An 11340-nucleotide genomic window follows, 5' to 3' on the forward strand; every position below is an offset into this window, starting at 1 on the left:
CAACCCCTCACCCATACCCACACCCACTGCTACCACATCCACCCTCCCCTGCAGGGGGTCCTGAGCAATGTAGGGAGGAGAAAGCCAGCTTCTAGGAGGTAAGGACAATGCTTCTGCCTTCTGCCCTGACTGTGGACGCGATGCTTTAGTTTCCTGCCTTGATTTCACTGAAATAATGGACTGAAACCTGGATTGTAAACCTCATAATCCATCTTCCCTAAGTTGCTCTTCATCAGGGTATCGGTCACAGTAGCAGAGATGAAGCCAAGACACCTCGCCACCCGATAATCAGGGATGGTCCCTTATATGGGATGTGGCAGAGGTGTAGAGTGGCCAGTCCAGGCCATGTGCCTCCCTCCCCACCTGCCCTGCACCCAGCCTGGGCACTAGTGCTAACGGATCTGAAAGAGACGCTGGGTCATGCTTTTCAGGGTTGTGCCTGAACGGTGTGGCATTTCCCCCCTGGGCTGTGGTTTGAGCCGGGCTTGGTGTGTTTCTCAGACTTCAGGTCTTAGAACCTCCTTGGACATCTTGTAAAATCTATCAGACGTGTGATGTATACTCTTTCCAGTCTCATTCTTCCTACCAAATAGCATTGAGGCCAAGTGGTTCTTAAAAGGTGTCAAGGCAGCTTTAACACTCAGGTTGTAGTGGGCTCCTTCATCTGTCTGCAGGATCCAGTGGAATGAGTGTGCCCAAATGACAGCCATCCCCAAGAGGTCCCCCCACCCTCCTCATCCTCTCTGCACCTCCTCAAGCCATCCCCTCAGCCAGCCATACTGTCACGTGCATCGAGGAGGAGGTAGCCATAAGCTAGACCAGCTAGGACGTTGTGTTTGGGGAGATGTGAGCCCTCTTCTCTTCAGCGGTTACCTTCTGGAGCTTCTGACTTCCTTTCCTCCCGCTGGAAGACAGCTGGAGTACCTGCAGGCCGGGCCAGCAAGGCGGGTCTCACACAGCGTTGTTTCCATTCCCAGCCCCAGGCAGCTGTCTCCTGGGGGAGGCGCAAATGTTAAGGGAAAGAAGCAAGCCATTTCTAGAAGACAAAGGCAACTTACATATGTCTTAAAGTTTCTGTATATCATGCCATCTTAAGTTCACATCTGGGTCAGTGAGACCCCTCAGCGGGGAAAGGCTACTGCCCCCAAACCTGACAAAGCTGGGTTCCATCCTAGGACTCACACAAGAGAAAGATGAAGCAGACTCCTGTAAGCTGTTCTGTGACCTCCACTCAGGAACCATGCACACATAGCCCAGATTAATTAGTTAACTAGTTAATAGCATTCTAGTGGGAAAATAAATCTGCCAGGACCTTTCTCATGGAATGCTTTCTAGGAATGCTGTGATGGCCCACTGGGGACACGCAGCAGCCAGGGCCACTCAGTGATGTTACTCAGTGTGCTCAGTGATGTTACTAGTGGTTGTGTCTGCACCAGGCCTCGGTGCTTACCCTCTGGCTTACTGTCATCCCCACATGCCTCAGCACTGAAGCCCTTCCAGTCACACATGTGAGGTGCATGCTTGAGAAACCCTTTTCCTTTCTGCCTGAGAGGTTCATAGTGTAAGGCAACAACAGGCAGTTTTTACTAGCCTAATGCACAAATACAAAACACTTCGGAGATAAAACACACCTCTAACCAAGGGTGTCTCTGAGGTGTAGTTACAACAGCTAGCATGACTGAGCCCTAGCCTAGTAGGAGGCAGACTGTCCTCTAACTTAACTGTCAGTGACCTCCCAAGGGTCACCTCCAGGGTCAGAGGAGTGAAATGACAAGGTCACATGAGGTGAGTGCTAGTGTTCAGATATGCTGCCGACCCCCAGGGCTCCTTGCCTGGAACCCTGTCCCCTCCCCAGATATGAGTTAGGCAAGGTCTGCAGCACTGTCAGGCTCTGGCGGTTGCGGGGTGGACGGACAGATGACAGAGGTGCTCCAGCATCCCCTCTTGAAGCTGCCGCAGACTGGTCTTGTAGCCAGAGTTATAATGAACAAGGAAATGACAAAGGAGGACTGTCTGTGGGAGCCACATTACGTGACGGATGTGGTGGACCAAAGGCACTCGGCTCAGAAGCCCTCAGGGAGGTCACGAGTGTGGGGAGTTTAGAGGTCATGGTGTGCAAAGGGTCCACAGAGAGAGGATCGGGCTGGGAGGACCATCAAAGCCGGCCTTCAGAAGGTCAGGCCGCTTCTTCTGGATGCTCTAACAAATCTCCCAGCCGCCAGGACTATCATTTTCTTCAGACACACGAGGGAACTACTGTGTCTTGCTTCATCCATGTGAGGAAGGTCAGAGGCTGCCCAGGGACACACATGTCATTACTGATCGGACCGTTCTTTATTCCCTAGGCAAACTCCGAGCCAGCTCTGGATCCACAGCAGATGCAAGCCTTTGATCAGCTCTGCCGCCTCTACCGAGGAAGTTCTCGGGTAATGGTTCAGGGTTGATGCTTCTGTTTCCGATTTGTGGTTGACTGGTGTCTTGCTTCCAGCTCTAGCTTGGAAGGTGCCCCCTCGTGCCTCTTCTGACCACATGGCCCCCAGTCCTGGCCCCAACAGCACGCAGAATGTGGAGTGAGGGCAAAGACAATAGAGAGGCATCTGTTACTTACCTCCTGGGGGCCATGAGGGTGCAGAGGGCTGTGCCTGGCCTGTCTCCATCGAGAACAAGCTAGAAGTCCTTCAGGAGGACTTTGTTTACATCCGAGACCCCAAACCTGCCCCACAGCCAGGCCCTCCTCAACATCTGCTGTAGTTGGATCTGGGCCATGGAAGACAGTACTAAGCAACAGTGGCTGGAACTAATGGAAGTATAAGTGCAGCAAGCCAGGACACCATCCCTGAACCCCCAGGTCTCCCCCAGCTCGAGGCTTATGCTCACTTAGTTCAGCATGGTTGGTCCAGCTCTGGCCACTGCTTCCGCATGCCAGCTAGCAAGCAGAGTAAAAGGAAGATGAGGCTAGCCCTCTCTTCAAGAACAGTGGGCAGAAGTTGTCCATACTACTTCCCTCATCTGCTAAGTAGGACTGTGGCCTCCGAGCTAGCTGCAGTGAGGACTGCGGAACTGGACATGGGCTGAACTCTGGGTCCTTACAACTCGGGAAGAGAGTGCAGACTTGAAGGGTACTGGCAGGCAGTACCCCACAAGCATCCATGGCAGGCCAAAGTGCTTCCCTGGGCTCTCAGCCTGCCTTCCGTGCCTCGTGCCTACTTCAGGAGTGGCCCCTGTCCCATCCAGTCATCAAGAGCACAGGCCTGGAAGCATCTTTTCTGCACTCTCAGACGTTTTTCCTCCAGACTGCCCGCGCTCTGGGTAAGGTTCCATGTGACCGCCGAGGCCATGCAGGTCTGGCTGGCGAGCACCTCTTGTCCCTTCCTTCTGCATGGCCCCTGCTGGCTCCCAGCCACTGGAAGAACTGTCCGCTCCTCCACGCCAGGCCACACCCACATCTCACCCCATCCCAGCTGCTTCTGGGCACGCAGCCTGGCCCTCACTCCGTTCTCGGGCAGACACGGGGAGAAAGTGGCACGCACTCTGGAGTCATTGGTCTGGACAGAGGTTCTTAGTTCTGGAAACTTCCAGGATCTCCTGAATGGGACCCTGCAGTTTAACTGAACTGGCTGGTGTCACTCCGTCCTTCCTGCCACCAAGCTCTGACCAGCAACTGGAGTCAGAATCTCCATTCTGCTTCACACACTGAGCCTTCCTCAGGGCCAGTGACTTCCTCGTCACTACAGTACAGGAGGAGGCTACAGCAAGACTCCTGAGAAACAGGAGCATGGTTGGTGGTTCTCTCTGCTGTGGTGGAGAACGCAGGTGCCCCTTGAGGACAGCATCCTTCGCCTGTTCTTTTGGAACCTTGGGCACAGTCTCCTCACAGCCCCTCACAAGCTGGGTGGATCCACGTGGAAGTGCCATGGGATGTGGCTCCAGCACAAGAAGGTCTTACCCTGCAGGGCACCGGCGGAAGCCCTGGCCCAGTGCATGAGCCAGCCTCCATCACAGGCCCTGGCCCAGTGCATGAGCCAGCCTCCATCACAGGCCACCTCACAGGCTAGAGGCTCACAGCCACGGTGTGAGCGTGCAGTGACTGAGGGTTCTGGTCTGCTCTCGTCGCTCAGCTGCTGTGAAAAACACCGTGACCCAAAGCACCTGGGGAGGAAAGCGTTTACCTCGGCCTCGGGGTTGCAGTCCGTCATCAAGGGAAGGCAGGGCAGGAGCTCAGGCAGGAACCCAGAGGCAGGAACGGAAGCAGAGGTCCTGGAGGAACGCTGCTTACCGGCTTGCCCTCTGGCTTCCTCAGCTACCCTTCTTCTTTAGCCCAGGCCCACCTGCCTAGGGGGGACACCAGCTACCATGGGCCAGACCCCCCCACACACCATTAACAATTAAGAGAATGGCCCCACGGACCTGCCCACAGGCCAGTCTGATGGAGGTCGTCCTTCAGTTGAGGGGCCCCCTTCCCAGATGACCAGTTGTCAGGTTGACAACTAAAGCTAATTGACAGTGAGTGTGAGCTGCTGAGCCCAGACTGAGGACTGAGTTACTTTTGATATATTGGTACTTAGAGCTTAGAGCTCCACTCGGCTCCCTAAGTATTGCGGCCAGGGGTTATGTTGTCAGCCAAATGGCAACACGAGCTCTGTACCGTTATTGCTGGTGTGATGGGAGACCCCTTGCCAGAGATCAGAACAGCTGAAAGTCAGGGCAGGAGAGCAGGTGATGGGAATGCAACATCCAGAAGGCAAGACCACAGGAGCTTGGCTGAACAGAAATTGCCACATGGATCTGAGTTTGAATCCTACCCTATCACTCATAGCTTGGTGGCCCAGAGAGAGTCACTCCTTGGGGTTCTGTGAAGGACTAGAAATGTCACCTATGAAAAGCATCCAGCCTGCCTGGCCCTGAAGACAATTGCAGAGATTCCTGGGGACTGTCTGATGCCAGGAGACAAATGCACACAGTCGCCCTGAGCAGTTTGAAGGCTTACTTACTACTTCGCCTCCCTTGGGGCGGTCCCTACAGAAAGGTGTTCATCCTGTGAGGCCTCAGCAGCCTTTCCAAGAAGAGTGGCCTTGGGGCACCGTGCTCCATCTCCAGGCCCCATCTACTGTTCCGGGCTGGCATCCTGGCCCTGAGTCTCCCTTCAGGCTAGCACTGTGGGAGAGTCCAGGTGTTGCCACTTAGCAGGCAGGAGGTCTCAGCCCCTGGGTCTGGCCTCATCATCTCTGATCGTCAAAGGCTTCTGAGTGCCAGGCTGCCAGGCTCTTACTTGGAGAAAGCCAGCCAGGTGAGAGGAGGCAACCAAGGTGTACAGCCTGGCATCTCAGTCAACCAAGGTGTACTGCCTGGCATCTCAGTCAACCAAGGTGTACTGCCTGGCATCTCAGTCAACCAAGGTGTACTGCCTGGCATCTCAGTGGGCTGGCAGGAAGGTTTCCTCCTGGCCGGTGTTTCAGAACTAAACCACTTGCGGACCAGGGGTAGTGCCAAGGCCATTGGTGGATATGAGTAGGGAGGGTGTGTTTGGAGGAGAGGTGGGATCCACGAGTGCCACTTGGTGGCCAAACCAAATTGGTGGCCAGATGTCCAGGTTACCATAGAGAGAGGTAAAAGCCAGTGGTAATCATTCTGGGCCATGAACCTCAAAGAAAAGGTACCAAAGGAAGCCTGTGGGAGAGATGTGGAGAATGGCCAGCCTACATGGAGGCTGTGCACAGGGCGGGCCACTGTGCCTGGAGCGCTCCCACCCAAGCAGCCTCCTCTTGTGCAGAGGCACACCCCTTTCCTGAGATCCACACTTGGGATCCACACTGAGTTTTTTCACTCCCCCACAAGGTAGCGCTCACCCTCTTTAGGCAGAGGAACAGGACCCTCTCCACCGCTGCCTCCCTCCCACACCTCACACGTGTCCTCTTCTTCGCAGCTGGCCCTCCTGACGGAACTCTCCCAGAACCGCAGCGGCGACAGCTGTAGGCCGTTTGCGGGCTCCCAGAGCGGCCCTGCTTTCAACAGTGTCTTCCAGAACGAGAACTTCCAGCTGCAGCTCGCACCTCCGCCTGTGGCTGAAGACTGAGGCCTCCCTGGAAGAGCCCCGCACGCACTCCATGGGGCAGGAGGGGCCTCCTGGACCGCCTCTGCCTCTGCCTCCCACACCCCTGCACAGAGGCCCTGAGGAGGGCCCTTGTACCCACCCTCCCATCTCAGTGTGGTCTCCCTGTGGTAACATCAGTCCAGCAGACGGGCCAGTTTCATTTTGCTCGGAATTCTGCCCAGCCCTTTAGAAAATAACATTTACCCAATGGCATTCCATGTAAGTAACATGGGAGTCGGGAGGGAGGGCACATTGGCTGTGGAAAGCAAAGCTTGGCCTGGAAAGAGCAGCAGTTTGGGAACCAGCCAGGCCTGTTGATGTTTGTGAAACCCCTGTGAGCAGGAGACCTGCCCTTCTAAACAATAAACGTCTCAGTGTTTGAGTCCCACGTGCCTCCCAGTCTCCGGCTGTTAATCTGTCAAGTCAGGGACCAGAACACTGTTCAGACAAGCCGCTCCATCACAGGCTTCATCCACTTGGGCCTCATCACCCAGATACCCCTGTGGCCAGGTCAGGGTGGCCAAGGAGAGAGGAGTATGGACATGCTGGGTCCTGGACCTTTACATCATTGCATAGCATCCATGCAGGTCATCATGCCCAGAGATTCAGATGGCCCCTGTGATTGCTTCAGCTCTCAGGGTCAGCTAAGCAAACCCATGGGAAACAGATGTGCAAAGCCTGCTCCCGCCATGCATCAACGGCCTTGGAGGTTTGAACCTCACCCTGACGGAGGGGCACCCCCAAGAACTGCAAATGTTCTGCCTGCAGAAAAGGCTGCAGGGTGGTTTTTCTCACCTGAGGGGAGTGCATGAAAACTCCCTGTTCACTGGTCCAGGCTCAGAGATAAGTGCTTTAGCCAACCGACACACAGAAGCAGTAGGGCAGGGGTCTCAAGAGCCCTCCTGGCACGTCTGGAGTAGATGTGGCACCTCCTAGTGCCAGGCTCACTGAGGCCCCAGCCTGGCATCTGGAAGTCCATCCCTGTCCCCTCTCCTACTAGGCACTTAACCAGAGTTTCCACCAAGTGGTGTCTTGAGGTTCCAATTCCAAATGTTGTTAAGGACAGACTCATCTCAAGGAGTCTCTAGAGGCAGCAAACTCCGGCTCTGCGGACCTTGTGACAGAGCAGGACCTCCCCGGGAGGTGTGAGATGTGAAGCCAAGCTCAGAGGTGGAGCAGGCTGTTCTCCACTCAGGGCTGACTCCCAGCCATCTGTCTGTCTCTGTGTCATCCATGTATTTTCTGATGTGCATGTACCCCCGTTGTTCTCGCTTTATTGCTTAGGGCAAGTCTTTTCCTGAAACAGATGCCCACTCATTGGCTAAGCTGAGAGCTCCCAGGATGCTCCCGTCTCTGGCCCTCCGTGCTGGGGTTCCAGCTGTGCCTAGCTTCTCTGTAGGTTCCGGGGATTCAGACTCCGGTCCTCACACTCGCATAGTGAACACTCTTACCCACAGAGGCATCTCCCTACCCACCCCCCAACTTCATTTCTAGGTCCCACTGCTGCCCCTTAGCCGGGAGACCCTTAAGCTAACCCCTTGGGAGGGCAGGCCCTGGTCTGTACTTCAGCCACACTGGCACCCGGGATGGCAAGGGCATGCCACATGGCCAGAGACCTCAGTGTTGGCCACAGAATGAGTTTGGGCAGGTGAGGCCCCTCTATAGACAACTGACAACTGTGAATCTCGGGCCTTGAGGACAGAGGGCCAGAGAAAGTGCTGCTACAGAGAGAGACACCATTAGGGACAGCACTGGGCTGCCAGCCAGGACCTGGGCTCAAGGCTCTGCCCCATTCTCCCCCCTCTTCCCAAGGACCCCCCCCCCCCCCAAAGCTAAGGAAGGCTCTTGGGTCCTGGTAAAGCTCCAGCCATAGCAAAGCTCTCAGGGATGTATGAGAAAGTGTTTTCCAAAGGTGTGGCCCAATATGGCTGCCAGGAGGGGAGGAGATGCTGTAGGAGGAAAGCCAGTTCATCCGTGGTGAATGCTTTAGTGGATAAATAATTCAGAGCACTGGGGATCCTTTTAGAGCGGTATTTCCACCCAGCACTGTCTGCGGAAAATGGTTCCCAAAGTTGCAGCTGTGCCCAGAGCACAAGAAAGGCCTCCTGCAGTGTGGCCTTCTGGGTAGGTCAGGACCACTCCAGGGAAGGTCAGAGTACAGATGAGCTCCTGGGGCTGCCCCAGCATGGAAGTGCATGTCCCCTCCTCCCCAGGGCACCCAGGTCTATCTCTGTGCTCCAGGCTTCTCTGCACATCCTCTTTGAAGCCCCCCCCCTCTCTCTCTCTCTCTCACACACACACACACACACACACACACTCAAGGGAAGTAGTGTTTGGCTCTCACCTTGTCCGTGCTCCAGGGAGCACTCCCCGTGGTGCTGTTCATGAGGCTTGTTAATCCTCCTGCCTCTACTTCTGCTTAGGGCAGGAGGATGTGCGCTTTGTTCTGTTGGCACAGTCTGAGTGCCAAGCATGTGCCAGGCTCGCTTCAAACAGGTCACTGCTGTTCCTAAAGTCACCATCCTTCTAGGTGTGGACAGAAATGTTCACAAACCCAGTGTATAACATGAGCATGTCATGTCAACCACATAGAGATGACCTGCAGGGCAGATGGTCTACCCCCAGGTCAGTCAGTATCCTGACTCCTAATAACACAATTTGCATGCTCACTGGGATTATACACAGGTTCGTGTGTGTGTGTGTGTATGTGTGTGTGTGTGTGTGTGTAGTGGGGGGAGGGGGGTCCTGTCAAACACTGACTCCTGAACAGCATTCCATCGTGACTAAACTAACTTATCCCATGTAGGTGAGCCTCTAGGACAATAGGTGCTAGCCTATTACCATTCTTGTGCCTGACTTTTGTGAACATGCGTGCATTTGTTTCTATTAGTTATGAACTCAGGGATGATTTTTGCAACGCCAAGGGGTAGGTTAAGGATTCTCAGTAACTTTCTGAATGGCCACATGAAGTTACAGCTTCAGAAGCACAGCTGGATGGAAATAGTTCACACCACCTACCCCAAACTTCCTTCCTAAGTTTCCCTCCAAGAGCAAGACTCTGTCATCGGCCTCCTGTCCCCCATCACTACCAGGGAGTAGTTGGCTCCTGACCCTGGCAGGACCCACTGTAAAGCTGCTGGTTGGAGCTGGGCACAGCTGAGACTGGAGGGGTGGGTGGACAGTAGCTTCACACTACAGCACTTTTCCATAACAGAGAAGCCAGTCACACACCATTCCTGCATCTCCCTTAGAACAAAAAAGTTACAAATTGGTTCTAAGACGTTGAAAAGCCGTGTCTCAGCCCTCAGAAAAACTCAGGGGCCTTGTAGCTTGCCTAATCTGGCCTCTCCCTCTAGAAGAATGAGTTGGCCCATCATTCAACACCCCAATGCCCTACTTCACCTTTACCCAAGTTGGCGGCTTCCATCACCACAGCCACTCCCCGCTGCCTTGGTTGCCACTGCTGACCCTCCAGGGCTGAGGCAAACTGGGGTCCACATAGATGATCAGGGAAAATAGGGCCTATCTGCCATTCATGGCCTCTTGGTGACCCTTGGACATGCTGATTATGGGGAGACACCAAATTGCGGGGTAGAATCGACCCCTCAGAGTCCCAGTAATCTGAAGGAACCAAAGTGAATTTGGTCTGGATGCAGCTGACCTCTTCTGACCTTGGAGTGACTGTCCACAGACACCCACTGGTGGCTGCATGTTCACCTAGGGTCTGAAGTTCCTTGAGAAACCGAGATTGGTGGCGTCTCCTCCCTCCACTCAATGCAGCCTCATAATTATTGGGATCATCTCACTGTTTTAGATTCACAGATCTAATAGATGCCTGTGCACATACCTGGGCTTGCAGGCCTTGCTGAGGCCATCTGGATACTACGTGGCCTTGTCTTTCCAAGGGCTCTTGGGCTCTGTCCAGCCTTGCTGATACCGGTATAGTCTGCTGTGAACTAGCCTCCAAAGCCCATGTGTTGATGGCTTGGGTTCTGATGCAGCGATGTTCAGGGGTGGAGCTTAGGGAGTGACTAGATCCTGAGGACTCTGTTCCCTGAGTGGAATGATGTCTCCATATAACGGCCTTATTGGGAGGTAGGACACACCCTAGAAAGATACATCTTGTCCCTGGTTCTTCCTGTGACTGCTTCCTGGCTGCCATGCGGTGGGCACATCTTTCCTCTGCCATCATGCTCTGCCTCACGACAGCCACCCTCTGCCCCCATGCTCTCTCTGCCTCACGACAGCCATCTGGCCCTGGACTGGAATGTCTGAAACTGTGAACAAACACAGCTTTACTCCTTGTGGTTGTTTATTATATCACAAGAGCTGCCCAACACAGGCTGCGGAGGCTTCTCTAGGGCCGACAGAGGAATAGGGGCATGGCCATTCGCTCTATAAACATTGGCAGCTGATCAACACAGGCAGATTCCAAGCTGAGGGTAGAAACTCTTCTGCACAGGGCCAAACTCCAGCAAGTGCTCAGAGCAGAGAGCATCCCTGAAGCATTCTACCCCTGAGTGAAGTGTAATGGCACCGGAGGTGCCCCAGGGAGGGCACAAGGGGTGGGTGGCAGCAGCCGAGTCCCATGGCGCTAAGATCAAAGCCTGGTTCCCAAAGAAAGCTTGTAGATCAGATGCCACACCCCCGAGACAGAATCCGAGTCTGGAGACGCGAGCCAGGTCAAGCCAGCCTGGCAGGGAACTAGAGTGCCCTGATAACACTGAAGGCTGAGCGTGGGCCCTGCAGTACCCCACACTCCACCAGGGCTGGTCTCGTAGGCAACCCAAGCATGCAGCCACAGCAGCCACAGGCTTGGGTAAGGAACAGAAAAGTGTGTGGTTGGTGTTTGCTGGCAGAAGAGGTGGGGGCTGCACTGAGAATCGGGGACTCTGCCCTGACTGCTTCCCTGCCGGTGAACGCCACATCTGACTTAAGTCTTGACTGCTTCAACCAACACATGGGTGCTCGCAGTGTGCGCGCGCGCGCACACACACACACACACACACACACACACACACACACACAAACACAGAGACACACATAGACACCACATACACACACAGTGGCACAGTGGTCAGGGACAGTGAAGAAGCTGCTCTGTGGGGAGATGTGAACCTCAGGTGTTCCCTGAGTCTACAACGCTGGTGTGTGTCGTCATCTTATAGAGAACAACATCTCTGTGCTGAGAGAGATTGTCTGGAGTTTTACACCAGGTGACAGGCTAGATGCCACCAGACTCAGACACC

The 11340-nt window shown here is 54.6% G+C and overlaps 1 protein-coding gene across 1 annotated transcript in view; it reads left to right on the forward strand.

The window, feature by feature from the left end:
- The window catches only part of Vps8 (VPS8 subunit of CORVET complex), a 153509-nt gene extending 147024 nt beyond the window's left edge, over positions 1-6485 (forward strand). The window contains exons 24-25 of the mRNA XM_059277052.1: positions 2346-2426; positions 5924-6485. Of these exons, the coding sequence (XP_059133035.1) occupies positions 2346-2426; positions 5924-6073 (231 nt within the window). The 3' untranslated portion in view covers positions 6074-6485. The remainder of the gene's footprint in view (positions 1-2345; positions 2427-5923) is intronic.
- Positions 6486-11340: the final 4855 nt, after the last annotated feature.

This window comes from Peromyscus eremicus, chromosome 12 (assembly GCF_949786415.1).
Source record: "Peromyscus eremicus chromosome 12, PerEre_H2_v1, whole genome shotgun sequence".
NCBI lineage: Eukaryota > Metazoa > Chordata > Mammalia > Rodentia > Cricetidae > Peromyscus > Peromyscus eremicus.